The sequence below is a fragment of the Heteronotia binoei genome, chromosome 1, assembly GCF_032191835.1.
Source record: "Heteronotia binoei isolate CCM8104 ecotype False Entrance Well chromosome 1, APGP_CSIRO_Hbin_v1, whole genome shotgun sequence".
In the NCBI taxonomy this organism is placed as follows: Eukaryota; Metazoa; Chordata; class Lepidosauria; order Squamata; family Gekkonidae; genus Heteronotia; species Heteronotia binoei.
In genome coordinates this window covers 112,068,598-112,093,804 of record NC_083223.1, presented here as the reverse complement: position 1 = coordinate 112,093,804, position 25,207 = coordinate 112,068,598, and the positions used below count along the sequence as shown (strand labels likewise).

The window sequence follows — 25,207 nt, the reverse complement described above, 5'->3', positions numbered from 1 at the left end:
AGTTTCTGGAAATATATCACCAAAGCAAGTACTGTCTAAATGTGTAGTCTAATGTGTACTGTCTAAATGCGTAGTCAGAAGAGTATTCTTTCATACAATTAAAATGCTCTTGTACATATGCGTCGAGCTAAAAGCATTCATCTTTAAACAAAACATGGATTCACCACCCTTACCTTATACTACACAGAACCACTAAAGTTATTGTGTTTTGCAATGATAAAGACTACTAAATGATTTTCTAATTAACCTGTTAAGTTGCTGCTTTTCTAATCATTGTGGTTACAAGGCTGAACTTTCTTTTAAACTATTGCTTCTGCCTGTCATGAAAAAATGGCTTGAAAAGATGTCGACCTTTGAAGTATCTGTACCTCTTTAGTTTAGCCTTGAGTTTGGCAATGCCTACTGGGTAAGATTGTGTAGTTTCACAATCAAGATGTCTTACTACTGGAAAAATACAGGAATGAAGATACACTGTCAAGACCTGTTACAGTCATAGACAGGCCTTTTCTGTAGAAAAAGCCCAGCAGGAACTAATTTGCATATTAGGCTGCACTTTGATGCCAGAACTGCATTCCTGCTCAAAAAAAAGCCCTGGTCATAGATATAAAACAAACTGGCCCCTTCTCATGTGCTATGCGGAAGTCAATACCATGGCACGGAAACTAACAGCTTTTCTACTCATACAAGCGGAAGGAGGAGCCACTTTTCACCTTTTCCCCAGGATTGTGGGAAAAGTCATGTGAGACAGGGCTGCAGGGAGAAAGAGGAACAGGCAACGTTGGTCCTCTTCCGTTTTACACAAGCAGAAAAACTAGTAAGATCCAACTGTATACCTTGTCATTTTGTAGCATCACAAATCCGCCTAGAAGTCTGAAGAACACGCACCAGCAATACTGAAGAAAAAACAGAAACTAATTGCAAATTCAAGGATATTCATTCCACTTTCCCTTATAGTGGAAACCAGGACACAAAAACAAATTCAGGAAAGGAATATCAACTACTAGGATTTTACAAGTTCATCCATTGAAGTTAAATATACAAGCAAGCAATAACAAAATGAAAATTTTTTGCATATTTAAGAGTTCAGAAAATATCGCTTCAACATCTTGTACAGACAAACCTAATTTTTTAATATACATTTGTCTGTACAAGATACATACTACACAAGGCAAGAACCTGTGGCAGCTATCTTATTTTCCTCCTGTATGTCCATCCCCACACTATTCCTTATTTCCTTTTCTCTGGCAGTCCCCATAGCTTCCCCCCTTTCCATGCTTCTTTCTCTCCCACCTACCCACCAACCTACCTAACCTGCCCCCCTTCAGCTTTCCCTTCTTCCCTTTTCCTAGCAACCTCTCTCCTTTTCTTTTCTCTTATTCACCTAACTACCATTTCTGCTATGTTCAGGATGGATTTCCTTATTCTCTCCCCTTTCTAGCTGCTTCCCTCTCTTCTTTTACCTTTCTCTGTCTCCCTTTCACACATGGCTTTGACCAACAAAAATCAAGGCTTGGAAGACTTAAGAAATATTGTTGTGATTGCCTAGCATCTTCCCTAAAGGCTGCCAAGATCTCAGAACATAACCTTGCAGCCTCAGGGACCATTTCCCCCTTAAAGCTACATATGCTTTTATTAATTTGGAGGGTATAAAAAACCCCAAACATTTCATATTCTTCTGCAAACCAAGGACTGCTCTCAGGTTTGTATAAAAATCTCCCTGTATGTCCCTGGCTCCACCATGTGGATTTTAAGAGCTACACTCTAAAGCTTGATTCAGGTATGTTCCCTCAAAAATAACATTGATACTAGAATTTAACAGACTCCTACTACTGTTGTTCTGTCTACTGCTGTGTATGAGAACTTAGTAGGCAATTGCACTAACACTGGAAGACCAACACAGCTTTTCTACAAACTATGAAACAAAGAGTTGTATTTATATACAGCATGTCTTTCATAGATAGCTGGCAAGAGAACTGGATTTTGTTCATTTACATAACTGTATTTCTGCCCATTTTAACACAGAAACCCAACTGTTAACTGAGCAATTTGAGATTAACACTGCTTTACAGCTGCTGTAAAGGATGCTAGATAATTTTAAAGCATTAATTGCCTTATTAAAGTAAGTATAGGGATTAAATAGGAAGGCTGATATTTTAGAAAGATTAGATCCACTTACAGTAGATGGAGTGAAGTTGGCATCTGCAGAGAAGGTTAAGAGCTTGGTGGTGCTCATGGACCCAGTTTGCTGTTTCAAAAACAGGTTGATGCAGTAACCAACAGTGTCTTCTATCAGCTGTATCTGATAGATATTTTTTCCCAGACTCAGCCTATCTGGCTATGCTGATCCATGCTTGTGTAACCTCACTGTCAGACTAACACAATGTAGGACTGGCCTTAAAGAGAACCTGAAATGGCTCAGAATGGGTAGCCCAATTTTGGTCAGAGGCTAGCTAACAGGAACATATCTTGCTTATCTTAAAATAGCTACACTGGTCCTAGGCCTACTGCTGGAAACAGGTGGTAGCTATGGCCAGGAATGCCTTTCACCAGCTTTAACTGGTTAGTCAGTTGTAACCTTTCCTAAGTAGAAAATTAGATTATTGTAATGTACTCTATGTGGGCCTGCCCCTGAAAAATGTTCTGAAACTTCAATTGGTACAAACTGGAATGGGTCATAGGGACCATACCACTCCTGGGCACCATGGAACCCATACTGAAACCCATATTGGGGATAACTGCACTAGGTGATGTCAGAACACAGTCAATACTTTGGTTCCCATCCCCCCACCCACTTTTCTTTATTGCATCTCAGGGACTTTTGTTTCATTTTCAAGCATCTAGTGTGCAATGGAGAAATTTCCCATGGGGAAGCAAAAATCAAAGTTATTCTTGTTATATCATCAATCTCTGCTAATGTAAAGCTCTGGGTGATGTACAAGTCCATAAGGAATATACAAATAAAACAATCAATACTTTAAAACATTTTAAAATCAGATGGTGACAAATTAATATCAGTTCAGACTGCCAGCTACTTTGAAGGCAGCAGGAGGAAGCAAAACGCATCTAGAGAGTGGGGAAGGGTGCCAGCAAAGATGGTAACTGTCACTGTCCTCATCCAAAAGCCTGTCCTCCAAGTAGATTAGCTCACTGACTTCGAAGGCGTGAGAATTCCAAGGATTCGGTGTTCAGGATGTTTTCTGGTAGGGATTCATGAACCGAAGGAGATCTGGATCGGATGTGGATGACCTCGTCATGTATGACTTCAATGGCAGTCGAGGGCTCCGCCGGAGCAGTCGGTTTCTTCGACATCGAAGTCGAGGTGGATGCCGGATGCGAGGTTGAAGTGGTATGATCAGACGGCCTGGAGTCCTGGGATTGATAATCTGGTTTCCATGTCGAAGATGTTGAATCCGAGGTCTTTTTGGAGGACGATTCAAGTTGATGTTTCTTCTTGGAATCGTCAGATTTCTTAGAGTGTTTTCCGGACTTATGCTTACTGGGAGCCGATGCCACGGAAGCTGCCGGTCGAGCCACGTCCCTTTGCAGAGTTAGGGAAGGTGGCAAAGTCTGGGATCCAGATGCATGGGACATTACAGGTCGCAGCGAAGACTCTAATAGGTGGCTTTTCAGTCTGGCCGCACTATTTTTTCTGGCCTGTTTCCCAAACTGGCTGCAATGGACACAGGTATCAATTCTGTGGGCCTCCCCCAAACAAAATAGACACAAAGAATGCCCGTCGGTCGAGGGAATTTTGTTCCCACAACGTTGTTTTGGAGTCTTTCCCTTCCACACGCCCGCGGAGGAGGGAAATAGCAAAGAAAATAAAGTCTCTTTTTTTTTGTTTGTTTGTAATGATACCAGTCGGTGAGAAAAAGACAAAAAGTCGAGGAAAAGTTGAAAAACGGCAACGATTGCAATGAAGTTGAGGAGACGCAACGAGGTAGGTATATCCCGAACGGCGGTTAAGAAGAAACTGGGTGGGTGGAGCGCTTTCCCCCTCGCTCTAGGCATGCGCAGTGGATGCTTGCTCCCCAGACTGAGTAGGAATGCGCGCCAAAATAAATGCCTAGGCTAGCTTTGAATTCTCCGAGGTTGGGTTCATTCCAGGCAGAAAACCCATGTGTGGGACTGCACAGAGACCACGCTGAAGATCAAGGAAGTTTGGCCTGAGCACAGCAACCGTTAATAAGTAGAAACAATCCACCAGGACAAAGTCTGGGGTGAAGCCCTCTTTCATGTATTGGGACCCGCGTGTCATCCCTGTCCTTGCAAAAACCCAAGGTTTACTTAAGGTAAAATAATAAAGCTCTTCCAACATCTGAGAGTGTAAAGTCCTCTCATTTTCTGAACTTAGTGAAGGGAAAGGACTGGCAAAATGATGTCTTGGAATAGGTGGAATTTGAAAAAACTCTTGGGAGAAAATAAAGGCTGGGCCTTAGATAAAAATAAATGCTGGCCTACCTTCTCAGGGAAAACTTTCAAAAACAAAAGGTCTACCCTTAAGACCACTAGTTCACTAACTTTCCTAGAAGTTAGGGCCACTGAAAACAGTCCTTCATGGATAATTAAGCCAAAGAACACATGGCCAAGGAATCAAATGGTCTCACCATCAAGTGTGCCAACACAACTGATAGAGACCATTGTGGAACCAGTGGTTCCCATGGAGGACAGATCGAATAGGCCTTTTAGAAATCTCTTGCATAAGGGGTGAGAGAAAACAGAAGGATTCCCCTTCAATCTCAGAGTGGTAGCAAGAAATAGCTTCAAGGTGGACATTAAGGGACAAAAAATCTAGCCCCTTTGCTTTAAGTGCAAGTAAATATTCAAATATAGGATGCACTAGCAGGGGAAGTGTTCCTGCTGTAAGTAGAAAAATGTTTCCATTTACAAAGACAAGATTTCCTAGTAGAAGGTTATGTAAGGGAGGGAGGGTATTAACTTTGTGTGAAAAATTTAGATTTTCATTTGGAGCCTCCACGAAACCAAGCTAAGGCAGCAGACACCGTGATGCAATACCAGATGCTGATCAAATCTGCATCACCTGGGAACAGGAGATACCAGCCTTGGGCCATGTCCATCAGGGCAGGGAACGAAATCTGGCAAGGCCAAAAAAGGACCACCAGAATCAGATCCATACCTTCCCTTTTGACTCTTTCTATGACTCTAATAAAGAGAGAAAATGGGGGGGGGGGCACATAAAACAGAGCCACTTGCCATGATATCTGAATAGCGTCCCCGAGAAAGCGTAGCCACTTCTCAGCTGAGAGCAGAACTTGAAAGCCTTGGCATTCTCCTTTGTGATAAACAAGTCCACAACCAGCATAAAGTGAAGATTGGTTCCAGGAAGTCATCCCTGACAGACCACTCATGTGTGGGTGCCTCTATCCTGTTTTCATTACCTGATATCCTGTTTCACCTGTCTGCTTCCCTGTTCAGGATCCCAGATATGTGGATCTCTTGGATGGAAGCACTGAGCCTCAACATTGTTGACCACATCCTTAAAGCCTCCCAACATAGCATCCTGGAACCCATCCTGCCCTGTTTGTTCAGGTAGAACATAGCAACCATGTTGTCCATTTGAACCAGGATAAAGTGGTTCCATAGGATAGCTGTAAAATAGCTAAGGGCACAATTAACCACACACAACTCTAGATTGTTAATATGCAGCCATTTTTCCAGTCAATTCCATGTCCCTTGGGTGGACAGACCACCACAGTGAGCACCCCAGCCTATTAATGAAGCATCTGTGGTCAAAGTAACTTCATATTTAGGAATGCCAAAAGGTTATGCCCTGTGTGAGACTGTGAAAAGAAGCCCACCATTATAAGGAACGAATTACCAACCTAAGAATAGAAAGTCTATGCCAAGGGGTATGAGTCTGTATCTGGAAGTGAAACATGAACCAAACCTATAAGGGTCTCATAGCTAACCTAGCTAAGGGTAACACTGCTGTTGTAAAAGCCATTAGCCCCAACAAGCAAAGTATTCTACCCATTACCTGATAACAGTTACCCACAAACTCTTTAACTAAGGTGGAGATAGCATGAAACCGGTCCAGTGGCAAGAAGCCCCTAGTAGCTTCAATAAATTATTCTGAGATGGGATCATATGGGACTTTTCTCTAGAAGTCCCAGTCATTGACAGGTCTCCAAAACTATAGAACAATGGTCATTAATTTTTCAGTCACCTTAGTATAGAAATATATGGCACCACTGAAGGTAAAGGTAAGTGGCCCCAGGGGCCAGGCATTTTGTGAAAACCCTTGGGGTAGTGGCCAGTCCAAAAGGTAGGATGGTATACTGGAAAATCTGTATCCACACAGAAATTGAAAGTATTTATAATGTTATACATGAACTGAAATGTGAAAATAACCAACTTTCAGATCAATAACAATAAACCCAGAATTCAACTTTAATAAATGCATAACTGAAGGTAAGAAACCATGCAGAAATGGGAAACAGACAGGAACATATTCAGATCCCTAAGATCTAAAATGGGTCTGAGCTCCCCCCATCCTTGCCTACCAAAAACAGGCCTAAAAAGAAATCAGATGCCTGTATGTTCAGGATCTCCTCAATTACCCCTTTCTCCTGAAGGGCAAGCAATGCATCCCTGAGGCCCAGCAACTCATTAACTGCTCTCAGTGGTGATGAACATGGGGGGAGTTACCTGAATGCTAACCTATAACCAAATCTGACAATGGAAAGCACCCATTTGTCAGAATTGCTTCCCATGCAGAATAAAACTGAGCCAACGTGTCCCCAAGTCTGACAGATGAGGAACTTCTCCTAGTCAGAAAGTTGTTTTCTGTGACCGAGCTGCCTCCCAGGATGGAAAGAATTGGTGACATGCCTAAGCCTATTGCTGTCCTCCCATTTGGTGTAGCTTTGCTGTGAAGCAAAGGGTTTGAGGGCAGGATACTGGGCTCTTCACAGGCTAGAATAATGATAGTCCTTCAGGTAAGACTGCCGAGGTTGATTAAAGAAAGGCTTCTGCTTGAACTGTGCCAGACCAGCATGTAACACCCCCAGGGATTTGGCTGTTTGCTTATTCTTCTTTATTAAGGAAAGTCTTATCCATTCTTTCCAAGAAGAGAGTTTATCCCTCAAAAATAAGGTCCTCAACCTTGTGCTTAGTTTCTGCTGGTAAGGCAGTAGACTTCAACCAGGCATGCCTTCTCAGGACAACAGAACTGGCCATAGCCCTGGCTGCAGAGTCTGCTGCCTGGCAACCTGCATTAATTTGCTGTTTAGATAGTTTAACAGCTTCAGTCAGGAACAGTGTTTGTCCTCAGGCAGTAGTTTCAGAAAAGGGAGCATTCTCTCCCAGAGAAAAAACTGATACCCAGCCATAATAGTGTGACAGAAATCTTGAAGCTCAACACAGAGGAGAAGTATAACTTATGATGTCCAAAAACATCTAACTTTCTGCCCTCTCTATCTGTAGGTGAAGAATGATAAGATTTATACCTCTTGGGCTGCATCTCTCCCATCACTAGTTAAGACAGTGGAGGGTATGTGGTCAAAAATAATTGAAAGGCTCCTTCCTGATCCTATAAAAACGCTCCACACTTCTAGAAGTGGGCTGGAGAGTGGCAGTTTCTGCCACAACTCATGAGTTGGGTCTTTCAAACCTTCTAAAATGGGAAAAGGCAATGACACCTGGTGATTCAGAGTAAAGGTGACTCAAAATCTTATATTTCGGTTTATGATTTGAAGTAACAACTTAAACCTTGAAAGACTGAGCCATGTGGAGCACCTGCTCCCTGAACATACTGAGAGCGTCAGCAAGAGAAGCATGAGAGGGATCCCCCATTCTTTTGTCTGGGCTCAGATCAGAGTAGTATCTGAGCTATCAGAATCCACAGCCTTGTCATCACCTTGATTTAGATTAGATCTGCTAAAATTCAGACCTAGGCAACAGCAGAGCTAAGACAAATCAGAGAAAACTGGCTTTAAGGACTTCTCTGCAACCGAAGATGACAAAACAGCGAATCTGTTGATTTAAGGAATTGTTCCTAGAGCACTGCTTTGAGTTTCAAAGCCTGATCTCCCCTAGCTTTAGGAGTGAAGTACTGACATGCTTTACAAGTAGAGACATTGTGTTCCTCTCCCAAGCAAAACAGACAAAGATCATGTTCATCTGATTGAGTCATTTTGGTACTGCACCTGGTGCACTTTTTAAAGACCTTTCTGCTACCAGTAAAAGGGGCAGGGGAGAAAACAAGCTGCCTGCCACACAAATGGAGAGGGGGGGGAGGCCAAATCAATCCAGGAAACACTCGTAAGAACAAACCAACTGGAGATAGACAGGTTGCTTACCTGTAACTGTAGATCTTCACGTGGTCATCTGTGCATTCACACTCATGGGATAGAGTGCCTGCGCTGATCCCTGAATCGGTACCTAAAAAGCCCGGGATTTTTTCGCGCTCGGCACCAACGGGCATGCGCAGGCGTTCCAGTGCACATGCTTGCCGGCCCCAGCGCGAGGATCCCGCCAGTTCCTTCCTGACCACTGGAAGCCCCTACTGGAGGGAGACAGACAGCAGTGGGGAAGGAGGGCGGGTAGTGTGAATGCACAGATGACGACTCGAAGATCTACAGTTACAGGTAAGCAACCTGTCTATCTTCTTCGTGGTCTCTGTGCTTCACACTCATGGGAGATTAGCAAGCAAGACATACCTGGAGGCGGGAAGATGGTCAACCAGAAGAAACAGCTTGCAGCACCGCAGCTCCCAGACGAGTCCTCTGTTGAGCATGCACGTCTAGCGCGTAGTGCTTCATAAAGGCATGCGGAGAGGACCAGGTGGCAGCCTTGCTAACGTCCGTCAGGGAAACGCCTTTCAGGAATGCCACCGACGTCGCCATCGCTCTTGTAGAGTGTCCGCGAATAGGCCCAGGTAACGGCTTCTTAGCCAACAAATAACACAGTTTAATAGTCTCAGTGAGCCATTTTGAAAGCCGCTGAGACGAGATTCTGGAACCTAACTTAAAAGCAGCATAAGAAACAAAAAGATGCTGGTCCTTACGAAAACTCTTGGAGCGACTCAAATAAAACAATAAGGCACGCTTAACATCTAAAGCATGCAACCTACGTTCCTCATCCGAGGAAGGTGTAGGATAAAACGTGGGCAACCAAACTTCTAAGTTAAGGTGGAACTCACCTTGGGGAGAAAGGAAATATCAGGAGCTAAGGACACTCCAGACTCCTGAAAAGCTAAATATGGGTAGTCACAACGCATAGCTGTGAGCTCCCCTGCACGGTGTGCTGATGTGATGGCTACCAAAAAAGCAATCTTCCAAGATAGGAGCTGTAACGAGCATGTGGCCATCGGCTCAAAAGGACGCCGAGTCAGCCTGTCCAACACTAGAGTCAAATCCCACAACTGTGGGGGTGATCTCGAAGGAGGATGAAGCCTAAGCAAACCCTTCAGAAATCTCTTAGAATGAGGGCATGCAAAAACTGAATGCCCCTCCACTGGTTCATGGAATGCAGATATTGCTGCCAGATAAACTTTAGTGGAGGAAAAAACAAGGCCAGCATCCACCAGAGATAACAAAAACTCAAAAATAACCGGCAGTCCCACCCTCTGGGGCAAAACTGTAGGATCAACTAAAAACTGAAGAAACTTCCGCCACTTCCTATCATAAGAAGCACGGGTAGACAGCTTCCTGCTATTCAGGAAAATGTGTTGGACTCTGCTGGAGAACTCACAGGGTTGATGAACCACGCTGTCAGCTTCAGGTGGGGCACATTGTGATGGAATACATGACCGTCCTGAGCTGACAGAAGATACGGTTCCACCGGAAACTGGTAGAAGACCCCCCCTCGCCAGTTGGAGCAAGATTGGGAACCAGTTCTGCCGAGGCCACCACGGAGTCACCGGGATGCAGCATGGTCTCTCTGTTGCAATCTCGTTGACCACCCTTGTCAATAGTGGCAGAGGTGGGAACAGATATAGGAACCGACCTTCCCACGGGAACAGCAGACCGTCTCCCAACAACTCTGGATCCAAGCCCCCTCTGGAGCAGAACAGAGGACACTTCCGGTTCTCGGCTGTGGCAAAGACGTCCACCTGAGGATACCCCCAGAGCTGAAACACGGGTTGAAGGAAGCGCCACTGTATCTCCCACTCGTGCGGGGAAGCCGCACCCCTGCTGAGGGAGTCTGCTTGCAGGTTGAGAACCCCTGGGAGATGTGCAGCCTTCACAAATATGTCGTGGTCCAGGGACTCCGACCACAGTTACAATGCCAGCGCACAGAGCTGTCGAGAAACTGTCCCTCCCTGTCTGTTGATGTAACACAGGGCAGTGGTATTGTCCGTAAGCAGAGCAACAACCTTCCCCGCCACCATGGGGCAGAAGGATCGAAGAGCAAAATGAACTGCCAGCAGTTCCAGGTAATTTATATGGCAATAAGTCAATTTCAAAGGCCAAGGGCCCCCCACACACAGAGCATCCATGTGGGCCCCCCAACCCCATAAAGATACATCTGTTGTGATCGTCACTGTTGGTACAAGCAGGTGGAAGGGAGCTCCCTGACAAATGTTGTCCTTTGATTTCCACCACTGCAGTGTTTGAAGTGTCACAGGTGGAATTACAAACCCCTTTCGAGGTGAGTACCTTAACGGTTGAAACTGATGAAGAAACCAAAGTTGTAGGCCTCTCATCCTCAGCTTCGCAAAGATCAGCATGCTTGTAGTCGCCGCCATCAGCCCCAACATCCACTGCAGCTGCTGCGCCGTGCCCCACTTTCGACTCTGCAGAAGTTCGACAAGGTTGATAATGTCCATCGCTTTCTGCTGAGGCAGGAAAGCATGATGAGGGTTTGTATCCAGCAACGCCTCTATGAACTGAACTGTCCGCGATGGAGTAAGGTGTGATTTCTCCAAATTGACCTGCAGACCCAAGGTGTGAAGAAGACGAAGAGTGGTGGCAATATGGTTTGACAAACTTTCCTTCAACTCCGCCACAAGAAGCAAATCGTCGATGTATGGAAAGACGACTATCCCTTGAAGCCAGAGGTGGGCAGCCACAACGCTCATCATCTTCGTGAACACCCGAGGTGCAGTGGACAGGCCGACCGGAAGGGCCTTGAACTGGAAGTGTTGAGAACCTACTGCAAACCGAAGGAAACATCTGAACACAGGATGGATGCTGACGTGGAAGTAGGCATCCTTGAGATCCAGCGTTGCCATCCAGTCCCCTTGGTTGATGAGGGGCAGAATTGTTTGCAGAGTGGACATTCTGAACTTCTGGTACAGAACAAACTTGTTCAGATTCCGAAGGTCCATGATTGGTCTCAAATCCCCATCCCGCTTGGGAACCAGGAAGTAACGAGAGTAGAAGACTCCTGTCCTGGCCTCCACCAGAACCCGTTCTATGGCATGTTTCTGTAGGAGGTTGCTCACCTCCACCAGCAGAGGTGGGGAAGGGGGTGTGTTGATTACCACGGATTGGTTCAGAATCTGAGCAAAATCTATTTTGTAGCCTTCCGCAACGATGGAAAGCGCCCACCTGTCTGAAGAGATGGACTCCCAGGCCGACAGAAATGGGTGGAGGCAGATAGAAGAAGTGGGGACGGTGACGCGTGCTACCAGAAAGTCAAAGGCCCTGCTTTTGAGGGCAAGCGCCCTTGGACTTGCTGGTGGTCTGTGCAGAAGTGTAGCGGTTTCTATTGTTCCCCCTGTATGGGGACCTACTCTCAGGTTGGGCAGAGCGAGGTCTCCACTGCTGTTCCGGGGAGAACTTTTGATATGGCTTCTTTGACCAAGGTTTGTTCCACTGTTTTGGTTTCGTAGCTCTGGAAGACGCCAGGACACCCAGGTTCCTGGAAGTTTATATGCTTTTATCCATTTCCTGGAGTGCATTGTCAGTGGTCGAGCTGAAGAGGCCTTTGCCTTCGAAGGGCAGATCTTCAACGAAGGCCCTGATGTCTTGCTGGAGGGCTGTTGACCTGAGCCAGGAGTGGTGGTGGAGGCAGACAGCAGAAGTGATGGTTCTTGCTGAGACGTCCACCATATGCTTTGCTGCAGCCAGCTGTTGTTTGGCTACAGCAAAGCCTTCCTTCTGCAACTTCTTTGCAGCACTCAGGGAAAACAAGAGGGAGGTAAGTTGTTCCCACACCAAGTATTGGTATCTAGCCATGTATGCAGCATAGTTAGATACCTTTACTCCCAGCGCCCCAGAAGAGTAAAACTTCCTCCCGACGTTGTCCAGCTTCTTTCCCTCCTTGTCTGGTGGAGAGGAGTCCATCTTGCGGGCCTTTGATGAGGAGGATATGACCACTGAATTGGGCTTTGGATGCGTGAAGAGAAATTCAGCAAAGGTCTCTTGGACGCGGTACATGTGGTCCAACCTTCTTGATGACACAGGTGTAGAAGCAGGCTTCGCCCAGGGCTCCTTCACCGCCTGTAAGATGACCTTCGTAACAGGCAGGGCAACCGCTGTATACGTATCCTGCTGAATGATGTCGAATACAGTGTCATCTACAACGGTTGCGGTTGTGTCACCGGGAGAGAGAGGGAGAGTGCCATCCTCTTCACCAGGTCCCCATACAACTTGTAGCTCCTCCGATGGTGAAATGGGAAGATCCTCAGCTGTATGAGACACTGGCGAAGGTTCCAAAGCCCTGTCCGGATCGTTGGTACCAACCTCGGAGTCCGACGATGAAGACTCTCTCCTCAAAGAATGTTCCGAGAGCACCGGAGTTGACTCTCTGACGGGTGACCGGATCGACACCGATGACCTAGGCTGGACTTCCTCCACCACCACGCCGCATCTTTCGGGTGGGATGGACATCGATGCCGAGGGATGCCGCCTAGAATGCTGGGAAAGCCTCGACATATGGGATGCCTCGGTTTGCTGGTCCCAGTCTGCAAACTCCCAAGGGGGGTACCACTGGTACGGTGGGTATGGATAGGTGTAGGGAAGCCACTGGCGCTGCTCCCATGGTGGAAGCGATGGGAAATGGCGAGCTACGGTGGTCAGTTCCAGCTCTCACCAACCTCTTGCCTGATCCAGCGGTGCCAACACCTCCACCTCCAAGACAGAGTCGCTCTCACTGCGACACCTCGACCCTGAAGAATGGGAGCACTGAGTGAGGTCAATCTCTTGCTCCGATGCCGATAGACGCAACTGCTACGAAGCACTGCCTCTTGACACCGAAGGGCTATGATATGGGGACACCAAGATCTTCCTCGGTGGAGCAGTCAACATCGATGTTGAAGCGTCATGAGAAGGGGAAGGAGTGCAGGATGATCTCTTCTTCCGCTTCTCCTTAGATTTCACCTTCTTTGGTGCGGATGATCGGGTCCTCGAGTCATCCCGACGCTTCTTAGCTGGGGTGTCCACTGACCCTTCAGAAGGTCGCTTTGTGGAACGCCTGCACTCGACCGGCATCTCGGTCCTGATCGGCGATGTATTAGCCGATGTGACGGTCGGGGCCACGGCCTCTCCCATCGGTACCGACGGGCCCGATGCCATCTTTTGAGGACGAAGTGCCGACTCAACCAATGCAGCCGAAAGCCTTGCCACTCGATTCTTGCGAGTTTGTTTGGAAAAACTCAGGCAGTGTGAGCAAGAATCCACATGATGACCCTTGCCCAAACAAAGGAAACAGAGGGAATGGCCGTCAGGGGGGGCAATCTTCTTCCCACAGGAGCGACACCTCTTAAAAATAACCCAATGTCTTTCCATAGACGCCAAGGAAAAAACCCACCCAGGAAAGTCTCTAAGGGGAAAAACGGGGGAAAACTGGGCCCCAAAGGGCAAGTCCAACAATTTTTTTTTTACAACACTAACTATCTAACAACTAACTAACTAACTACACTAAGAAAATAACAAATGGGCTATATACAACAAGAAAAGCAATCCTAAGATTACTTTACCGACCGGGGACACAAAAGGAGATCCTCTCAGCACAGTGGTCAGAAAGGAACTGGCGGGATCCTTGCGCTGGCGCCGGCGAGCATGTGCACTGGGATGCCTGCGCATGCCCGTTGGTGCCGAGCGCAAAAAATCCCAGGCTTTTTAGGTACCGATTCGGGGATCGGCGCAGGTGCTCTATCCCATGAGTGTGAAACACAGAGACCACGAAGAAGATCTAGAAGCTTTAGGTGGCAAAAGAGGAACTGTGGGTGGGGTGCTGGGGCTCCAGAGCGTGTGACCACTTGGGCAGGAAAAACAGCTTTTGGCTCCAGCACACAGCACCCCCTGGAGGCTTTCAGCTATTAAAACTTCTCCGTAGTAGGCCTGCTCATGCACAGTCCCCATGTGGGACTGCACAAAATATCAATGATGAATCAACCTTCCCACATCACTGGCAGATCTTGAATGCTGACCATTTACATTTTTCTCTTAGCTTTATGGCACACAAGCTGCAAACACCTTTTCTCACCAGCCTTCAAAGCCAAGCTTTCATTTTAGCACACTTTCTGCAAGATTTAGTCAATAATGATTATGTACAATTCACCCATGATCTGTTATTTCAACAGCAAACCCCTGCATGGAAATAAGATAGCAGCAAGAACGGAAGATTTGTATCACTTACCGTGAAGCTTCCTTCTCGGTGGACTGGCAGTGGGTCGGTCCGACTACTGGGTATAGGCTCCTCCTCCTCATCACAGGGTCGGGTCTTCCAATTGATCCGGAGGGGGGGAGTGGCCTATACCTCCCAGAACTCTCCAGTTGTATTCAAGCCGCATCCCCCTAGGAAAAATAACTTCCCAAACCTCCCCATTAAACATACTCTAAAAACGAGTAAACGAGGAGAACAATTTTATTATGCTTCAATGCACCATACAGAATGGATGATTGAACCAGAGTATTGCAAAACACAGTATCGCAACTTATCCTAAGAGAAGGAACCAGCTCCAGAATCCATCTCCAAAACCCAGGAAGCCGATCAACCTCCAAAGGGCGGGCCAGACCGACCCACTGCCAGTCCACCGAAAAGGAAGCTTCACGGTAAGTGATACAAATCTTCTGTTCTCCGGTGGTCTGGTCAGTGGGTCGGTCCGACTACTGGGACGTAACAAAGCTGTACATCCCTGGGCGGGACCGGCTTCCCTGTTTAGAGTGCATGCTGCAGCACATGCCTCCCAAAGGCTGCCTCCGCCGACGCCCACTTATCTACCCTATAGTGCTTGGTGAAGGTGTGGACCGAACTCCAAGTTGCTGCCTTACACACAGCTTCCAAAGACGGGAATGACCTATACACAGCTGATGTCGCAGCACCCCTCAAAGAGTGAGCCATGGTCCCATCTGGAGGGGTTTGACCTTGGGCCTTGTAAGCCAGAACAATACAGTCCCGCAACCATCTGCTAAGAGAGGAAGTGGAAACCTGAAGTCCCTGTGACGTTTTACAGAAAGAAACAAACAAGGAGTCAGACTTTCTCCAGTCTTTTGTGCGCTCAATATAAAAACTAAGCGCCCTCTTAACGTCTAGGCAGTGCAACTCCCTTTCCTTGGGAGACTTGGATTGGGACAAAAATTCGGAAGTACCAACTCCTGAGACCTATGAAAAACAGAATTAACTTTAGGGATGAAAGATGGGTCTGGCCTCAGCACAACCTTATCATTATGAAAGACACATAGTTCCTTGTCAACTGAAAGGGCTCTCAATTCGGATACCCTATGGGCCGTGGTGATACCCACTAGAAAAAGCACTTTTAAAGTCAGCTCTTTAATTCCACATGATGCCATAGGCTCGAAGGGGCGTCTACACAAGGCATTCAGGACTACATTTAGCTTCCATGAAGGGAACCTGTGCACCTGTGGTGGTTTGAGAAGGGCAGTACCCCTCAGAAAGCGTCTAATATGCGGATGCATGGATAAGGCCTTACGCCCCCGCACCCCCTGGATAGCAGAGATGGCCGCCACCTGCCTCCGTAGTGTACTGGTGGAAAGCCCTTTGTCCGCCCCCTCCTGTAGGAAACAAAGGACCCCTTGAACGTTCACCTTCATCGGGTCCCACCCCTGTTGGGCCGCCCACGAAGAGAAAACCTTCCAAGTGGTGTCATACACTCCGTTAGTAGAGGATCTACGTGATGCCAACATAGTATCCACCACCCTCCTGGCATAACCCAGCCCCTCAAGCTGCAGCTGCCCAACCTCCATACTGTCAATTGCAACAGGTCCGGCTGAGGATGTGACATGTTGCCCTGAATCAGAAGGTCGTCCCTCCTCGGTAGCGACCAAGGTGGCTGAACCGACAACCTCAGAAGTTCCTGGAACCACGCCCGTCTCGGCCAGAAAGGAGCCACCAGCACCAACTCTGCCCCTAACTCCACCACCCTCTGAATCACCCTGGGCAATAGAGGAATGGGTGGGAAAGCATACAGTAGCCCCGTCGGCCACTCGGCACTGAGCGCATCGGTCCCTTCTGCTCTTACGTTTCTGTTTTTTGCGAAGAACCTGTCCACTTGACGATTCTCTGCTGTGGCAAACAAGTCCACTGATACTGGACCGTATCTGTCCACGATCAGACTGAATGTATCCCTGTGCAGCATCCACTCCGTCTGGTCCAGAAAACGCCTGCTGAGCCAATCCGCCACCAGGTTGTCCTTTCCCGGCACATGAACCGCCTTGATCGACAGGAGGTTGGTTTCCGCCAACTCGAAAAGAACCTTCACCTCGGCATGAAGAGATTTCACCCGGGTTCCTCCCTGGCGATTCACGTATGCTTTGGCTGTTGAATTGTCCGTTTTTACTAAAACATGGCGACCTATTAGGACTGCCTGCAACCCTCGTAGTCCTAGCCAAATCGCTCTGAGCTCCAAGAAGTTGATACTGCGCTTCATCTCGTGGGGCTCCCATTGTCCCTGAATCATCTGATCCTGCGAGTGAGCCCCCCAGCCCCATAGACTGGCGTCTATGGTCATACATACTCTCTGGGGTTCACGGAGTGGATGACCCGGAAGGAAGCGAACCGGATCCAGCCACCACTGTAATTGGGTCGTCACTTCTGACGGCAATGTCACCAGTTTGGGAATTTTGTTCCCTATAAAGTCTTGGAAAGGACGAAGGAACAACTGCAGGGGTCGAGTGTGGAACCTGGCCCAAAATAGCAGGTCCTGACAGGAGACCATCATTCCTAACAACTGCGCTAGAGTCATGACCGACACCCTGCGTTGTTGCAGAACCCCTTGTAACAGAAGACAGAACTTCTCCCGTCTCTCTATCGTCAAGAAGACTCTGTCCATGGATGTATCTATCTCCACCCCCAAGTGCACTAGCCTCTGTGAGGAAAGAAGATTGCTCTTTTCCAGGTTCACTACAAAGCCGTGACAACGTAACATGGTCACCGTCTGTTGAATGCCCTGCAGGCATTGCTGGTATGACCCCGCCTTCACCAGAATGTCGTCCAGGTAAGGAATGTCGTCCAGGCCACGCCCTGCAGCCTCAGCTCCGCCACCAGCGTCACCAAAATCTTTGTAAATACCCGGGGCGAGGACTTCAGACCGAATGGTAGGGCCCGGTACTGAAAATGTTTCCCCCCGTACGAGAAACGCAGAAATTTTCTGTGTGATTCCCGGATGGGAACATGTACATAAGCCTCGGATAGATCCAAGGAGGCCAGGAAATCCTGTGGCTGAATGGCTAGTAACACCGACCGTAAGATCTCCATCTTGAAATGCTTCGTTTGAACGAACTTGTTGAGCCATTTCAGATCCAGGATGGTTCTGAACTCCCCGTTCTTCTTTGGCACTAAAAAAATTATTGAATAAACTCCCAACCCCTGTTGGGGTATTGGGACTAGCTCCACTGCCCCTATATCCACCAAATGTTGAATGGCTGACAACATTGCTCTGTGAGCGACCAAATCCCGCTTCCGCGGGACCCAACAAAAACGGTTGGGAGGGGGGGAGCGAAACTCTAAGACGTAGCCCTGTGCCGCCACCTCCAGAACCCACCTGTCTTGAAAAGAATGGTTCCAGGTGTCTGCGAACAGAGAGAGACGACCCCCTATTTTCCCTGTCGCCTGATGGGGAACATAGTTATTGGGATCCCCCTTTCTTTGAAGGGGTTTTAGAATTCTGGTCTGACTTTCCAGAATAGTAGGGTTTGGAATCACGTCCCTTCTGTTGCCACTTTCCTCTAAAGAGACGAAAGGAACCTGGCCTAGAAGGCTTTTTGGAGTTTCGAAAGGAAGGAAAGGATTTCCTCTGTTTAGCTTCTTTACTCTTAGAGGGTAGGACCTTCTTTTTATCCCTGTTCTCAATGAGATCTAGGCCCTCTCCAAACAACAAGGCTCCTTTAAAAGGTACTGCTGCCACCCTGGCCTGGGCTGCAGTATCTACCTCCCAATTTCGAAGCCAAATGTTGCGTCTGGCCGCCATGCCACATGCCATGGCTCTAGCCGCTAGCTGCATGGTATCCAATGAACCATCTGCCACGAATGCAGCAGATAAGGCAATCTTTTTTAGTTCGTCCTTGAACTCCTTAGGAGCTCCACTATCTGCTGCTGCTAAATTATTAGCCCACGTACACATTGCTCTGGCAAACAATGAGGATGTTGTGGCTCCTTTAATGGCCCAGGCTGTCGCCTCAAATTCCTTGCGCAAGGCCTGCTCTATTCTCCTATCACATGGGTCCTTGGGTAAACCATCTGCGTCTATGGACAGGACCGAATTGGAGATCAGACTAGTTACAGGGTCATCTACCGTTGGTAACTTCAGTCTCTTAGTGGCCTGCGGAATTAGGGAATAGAGCTTAGATAGAATTTGCTGGGTGGCCTTGGGTTTAGCCGGCCATTCCCACTCTGCCTTAACCATGGCAAAAAAGGCAGCTGGCAAGGGAACCCCTGTTTGCGCGCTACTCAGTTTTGGCATCATTTCCCCTGAGCCTGTGGGAAGGTCAGAATCCAGTTCCTCCTTTTCTTTAGGAGTTGGTACAAAATTAAGGGTCCTTAAGACCTTAGGAAGCAGCTTTGAGTAATATTCTGGGGGGAAAAGCCTAGATTGTACTGTAGTAGGCTGTTCCTCCTCTTCTGAGAGCTCACCTTCCTCCCTGTCTGACTGTTGATCAGAGCACTCCGACTCCTCAGCCGAACTAAGGAGAGGTGAATCTAAGCCTAAATGAGACCTGCCCTTAGGTCGCCCTTCCATAGAGTCACTAGGGCTGGCATCTCTGGCTCTTTTCCTTCCCTCTTGTTTGTTTTGCTTCGTCGAGGAAGCAGGGGAATCCAGGTGTTGACGGAGGTCCTGCCCCAGTTCTTTTAACATTTCTCACTTAAGCCATTGCAGCAAATTTGCCTTGGCATCCTCCCCTGAAAGATCGGGGTTCTGAGCCTCCTGCTGAGGGGTCAGAGTTCCAGATAGGAGAGGCAGGTCAAACTCACTGGGGGAATTGCTCTTAGAGCTAGCCGCCATTTCGCTGCTTTCCCACGTCACTGGAAACAAAAGTGAAAGTAGAGGCAATAAGAAAGTAAAAAAGGCACGAAGAGCCTAAAATGGAGGGCAGCATGCTTCACTGCGCCCCCTGTTGGGTCTTAAGGCGTCTTCCGCTCTTCCCTCAGACCCTTAAACTGCCCCCGTGAAGGATTTCTCCCCGCTGCCATGCATTTACTGCAGCGCAGTTTGGGCTCCAGGTAGTTCCGTTTGCACCATGCCTCTTCCCGGGGATTTCGCTGGTCTTCTCGACCATGTCAGGCCCTTTCCCGCTGCGGGGCGACTTACCGCGCTGCAGCTTTCGGGCTCACGTGGCTCTGTGCCGCTTTCCTCCTGCTCTGTTTCTGTCGCGTCAGCGAGGAAACGGAGCTCTAGAAGGCTCTGCCGTCTCAACGATCGGGCCTACTCGCGAGTAGCCCTCTGGCAGCTTGCCCCTCTGCCAGTTTTGTTGGGGACCAACCCCTACGCTCCCGGCTTTCGCTCTTCCTGCTCGTCCGGATCTTCTGCGCTTTCCCAAAAAGCGCTCGGAAGAAAACCGTCCTGCTTCATGCAGGGCCGGGAGAAAACTGGAGAGTTCTGGGAGGTATAGGCCACTCCCCCCCTCCGGATCAATTGGATGACCCGACCCTGTGATGAGGAGGAGGAGCCTATACCCAGTAGTCGGACCGACCCATTGACCAGACCACCGGAGAAGAATGTCTACTTCACAAAAAATAGACAGGAATTTGGGGTCAACAAATTATTGTTGTAATAGAACAGTATACATCTTGATCTGTATATTTTCTAATGCAGACCACTCTTCTGTGAAGCCATAAATCATGAACTATGCTAGCAAAAAAATGAAGCCCCCACAACACTCAGCAGTTTAATAAACTTTTAAAAGTCTGTTAGCAGACACTGCATTGTGTAAGCAATCAGGCACTTACTGCAGCAAATTCTAAAATCAATAGTTATACAGGTCCAAGTATGGTCAAAAGTATATTTAGGACACAAAGTACTGCAGGATGAAAAGATATCATTCATTTCTAGCCACTTCAAAGATCATTCCAAATAATATTTTTCCAATTTCAATCTTCCCAATTCTGTTCATTAAAGCATGGTTAAAGAAGCTCTTTTATAGTGAATCAGGTTAGCATTCTAACTGGCTGAAGCTTTCCAGCATCCTGACAGAAATCTTGCAAAGTTGTGCTCAGATTCTGTTAAACTGGATGTACCAGTGTCCTTCATGTATGCAATAGCTAATCATAGCATAACTTTGACTTCTCTAAAACACAGACAAGAACGTTACGCAGAAACTAAGCTATGTCCCAGTTTACTAAAGGAATAACAGCATGTGGTAAGAATGTAAAGGGCAGCCCATAATCTATGAATGAACTGACAAAAGCCTGTTAGCAAAAACCTTTCAGAACTTTGAAAAGCTCACTTACAAACATATACACTGTAACACTCAAATGAAATTATGATAATGTTCTCCTACTGGAAAGTATAAACTGTCAGATTTGGGGTACACTTCAGACTAAATATTTGTTCAACACAGGCAACAAGGAGATACAACAAACCAAGAAACTAATGTCAACTGGCTAGTCATTATGATTTCAAGAGAAATATTAGGTGACTAAAAAGTATTATGACACTATAGATTTTGTATTCTAAAAGCACAGCTTACATTAAATTCCAGTAAGAGAAGAAAGCCCATTTAATGCCCACCATATCCTGGCCTACTTTTGCTGCTCACAGCTGTGCCATCTAATCCATATCTCTGGTGAGCATGCTCACTTTGTACTTGTTCTCCATTTTGGTAGGGGTTGGAATGTGGCCTCTCTTCCTGAAGGTTGTAAAGTGCTTGCATTGAGGGCATGGCTTGGTGCTTGAACTAATACGGCCAAGTTCCAAGAAGTACTTATACTTGATGATGTCATCATGTGGCAAGTGGTACAGAACAGTTGTTTCATCCAAACGTTCATTGCATTCTGTTATTGGACACTGGATGTCTGCGAGGCCCACCTGCACCTGCACAGAAACACAGAAGTGATGATCAAAAGTGTGTTGCCAAGAACACTGGTTACCTTCTCTATATAAAAGAATATTTACCTTGTGTACATGACCAAATTCATATTACTTTATACTGCAATATCATAAAATACTTCATTTATGAAAATGGATTTCATCAAATGTTCATTGAATGTTTACATGGCACAGAATTCAAAATATATCACTAAACTCCTTTCAGAATCAGAAATCAGCCATGAAATAAGACTATTGATATTATGTTTATCATGGACTCAAAGCAAAGAAAGAGTATATATGAGGAATGCAATGGTTTTCCCATAGAGGCCCACATCTTCTTCACTTCACAATGCTAAGGCAGCAAGTATTCCTGGATCATTCTGTTATGAAGCTAAAAGATGAGGAAATGCAAGAATCTACATTTCCTTTCTGAAGTTACTGATTTTCTACACAGTGAACTAAAAAGCGAGAGCCACATTTCAGTACTGAGCATGGAGATGTTAATACTAAAAATACATCCAAGATCAGCACAGAACAAGAAGGAAATGGGTCATATTGAGTAATCTTCTGAAATACATATTACACATTTTGTGGTGAACCAAGTGTGTCAACTTGTCTAGAGTGGAAAAAAACCTTTTAGGCTCCCTTCATACACAAAAATAGACAGCAGTAAAGATATAAAATTAACAGCTATGCAGTAGGGAATGCAGAAGGGAATCCCCTGGTCTGGAGGCCCTCCCCCCACTTCGGGGCTATCAGAAAGCCAGGGGGTGAGTTGAATATCCACTGAGCATTCCATTATATCATATGAAGACTGGCCCCCCTAGGATATAATGGAGAATCGATCCATGGGTATCTGGGGCTCTGGGGGAGCTGTTCTTTGAAGTAGAGGCACCAGGTTTTCAACAAAGCAGCAGGTGCTTCTTCTAAGAAAACAAACAAACCAAGTTTCAAAAAGATTGGACCAGGGGGTCCAACTCCATGAGCCCCAAAAGGTGCCTTCATCCTCCATTATTTCCAATGAAAGGAAGGCATTTAAAAAGAGTGTAGTCCCTGATGGCCAAAACTCCCTTTGGAATTCAATTGTGCTTGTCACAACCTTGCTCCTGGCTCCACCCCCAAAGCCCCCGGATGTTTCCTGAATCGGACCTGGCCACCCTACTATGAAGCCACAGGGGGAAAGGTTTTTTACCTGTTTTTTTTTTTTTTCAAAACAAATACACACCCTCAAATTCTGGGAAGAACTGCAATACATGTAATACTTTCCTATCAAAGCTAAATTTTTACTTGTTGAACAACATAAACTGCATTCTTTATAGCTTAGTAACACATAAAATAGTATTATTTGGCATATTTATGGAATTCAAAAGTATGTCTTTATATTCTGTAATAAAAATGGCTAGTATACTCAATATTTAAGAAAGAGTTGCTGTACCCAATGCTACCTTAGCTCATGTATTTAATTTCAGCTATGTGTGAGGCAGAAAAATTAAAGCTGAAGATAGAAAATAAATTCTGTAGTTAAATAAAAAGACTGATACCATGTTTTTATATTAAAACACTGAAAGATTTAACAATGTATTATAAAACAAATTACAGTATATTGTTACCAAAATTATTACATTTAAACAAAAAAAAGTCTTGACTATTTGTGGGGCCAGGCCATGTGTGTCATAAAATGTAATGTGAGGTTGCAAGAGATATTAACTTTATAAAGAATACCAACAAACACAATTAAAGATATTATTTTTTAAACTTAAAATACAAACCTGCTTAAAACTCTTGCAATATTTTGTTTAAAATGGAAAAGTGGGAAAATAGTGGGATTTGGTAATGCAATTTTTAAAACAAAACATCAAGAAAAAGGATCACACCAGAAACTAAAAATATAAAACGCTTTGAGCCTTGGCAAATGCTGAACGTGAAACTGATCTCCGCTCCATTGAAACACATTGCAGCACAGACAAAGTTCTAAGGAAAACGTAGAACGGATTTTTCATTAAGGTCTCTGGGCCCTATCTATGTGGGCACAGAGACCTTAATGGAAAATACATTCTGCGTTTTCCTTGCAGCTTTGCTTCCCTGCTGTAGCCAGCAAAGACAAGGCAAAAAGAGCAAGGAACTGAAAGAGCAGGGAACTGTCAGCCTCAGAGCTTCAAAGGAAGAGGACAGAAGGGGGAAGAGGGGGGAGAAAAGAGCCCTGTGAACCTGATTAAAGCCCTAGGCAGGCCAGACATTTCACACCCGATTTACTGTATTCTATGCATCATCCTTTTTGCTGAATGGTTAGAAGAATAAAGAGGGTTTTCTTGGAAAACCGCACTGTCGCAACCCCCCTCCTCATGATTTACTATTTTCCAATGCAAGGTTCATATGGACCTGGTGCACAATTCAAGCCTCAAAAGGCATAAGGGGGGTGGGGAAAGCCAAGGGAATGCTAAACTGCCAACTTCACAACCGAATGAATGCAATTTGAATGTTCAAGGCACCAGAACAAAATACGGTGTTTTTCATTTTAAGGTATCCAATTGGATAATGCTGGCTTATAAAGCAACCACTCCTCTGACCATCTCTGATGAACAAGAACTGGTCAATGACAACAGTTTTCCCTTTTGGTAATTAAGAACTACATTATTATCTCTATAAGAAGCTGAATGACAGGGTCTGTCTCTTTCCACCATACGCATCCAAGAAAAGTAAAATAGTCATATGCCTCACCTCTAGAACAAAATTAAGTTCTGGAGGCTTTATTACTGCTTTTAGTTGTTTCCACTGGATATTTTGCTCTGATACTGGATTTTAGTATATTGTAGTTTTATTTCCCATATTCTATGCTGCCTGGAATATAGTGATATACAGTGTGGGTAAAAATATATTGAATAAATGAACAGTCTACAGATGATTGTGGTGGTGGTTTTTTACAGCTTTAGATCTATATGCTTCCAGTCTTTAATTACAGAAACACACACACACAGAGGCACAAACTGCTAACTCGCTAAACGTTTACCTGTATGTCACAGCATACCTTGAGTCTTGGGTCTGGTAATCTAATTGCCTGAACTTTATTGTTACTCTGCCCAAGAAAATGACCAGCTCAAAGGTTGAAATAGCCTGTTTCCATTATTCTCGTACATCTGAAGCCAGCAACTGAGAACATGGAGTGCTTGAAAATGACGCTCACAATGTCATTTATCCCAATGGGAATGAACAAGACCACCATGAAAAGCACAAAATGCCTTTGACCTTAAGAAACAACAGCATCATGCTTCAGAAGCGCTTCTAAATTTAGCAGCTGACCCATTAATTGTACCTCCGGATGTGGGCATTCTGCCAACACAATTTCAAAACTGTATAGCTGATTTTCTATGACATCACTGCCTGAACTTTGAACTAGACAACACTCTCTTTCAGCTAGAATGTCATCATACGTGGACAGATGTCTAGTTTAGAAATAAATGAATTATAAATGACAATATTCCCGAAGTGAGAAAGAAGAAATCAGCCTCACATATTAACTTTCTAGTCTTAATGGGGGATGACAGAATGGGGAGGGGAGTGAGTACTGGCAGGAAGAGAGGAGGTCACAAGAATGGCTATAAACTACCTGCAAATACTACTGTCACAAACACAAAACAGAATTTAAAAGAATTCAAAATGTCTCAGCCTAGTGGAACAAGCTCCTGTTTGAGATCAGGACCGTGCAAGAGCTATTACCATTCCAGAGGGCCTGTAAGACAGAGCTGTTCCACCAGGCCTTTGATCAGGACTGGGGGCATCCTGACCAATGAAGCCAGTCTCCCTTGCTGAAGT

At 46.0% G+C, this 25,207-nt stretch overlaps 1 protein-coding gene across 2 annotated transcripts in view; it reads right to left on the bottom strand.

Annotated features, from left to right (window-relative positions):
- RNF217 (ring finger protein 217) overlaps positions 1 to 25,207 on the bottom strand; it is a 68,189-nt gene that overhangs the window by 28,942 nt on the left and 14,040 nt on the right. The window contains exon 2 of one of the 2 annotated variants that reach the window (XM_060238815.1): positions 21,167 to 21,400. The exons of the other annotated variant lie outside the window; for it this stretch is intronic. Coding sequence (XP_060094798.1) covers positions 21,167 to 21,400 — 234 coding nt within the window. The remainder of the gene's footprint in view (positions 1 to 21,166; positions 21,401 to 25,207) is intronic. 2 annotated transcript variants of the gene reach the window in all.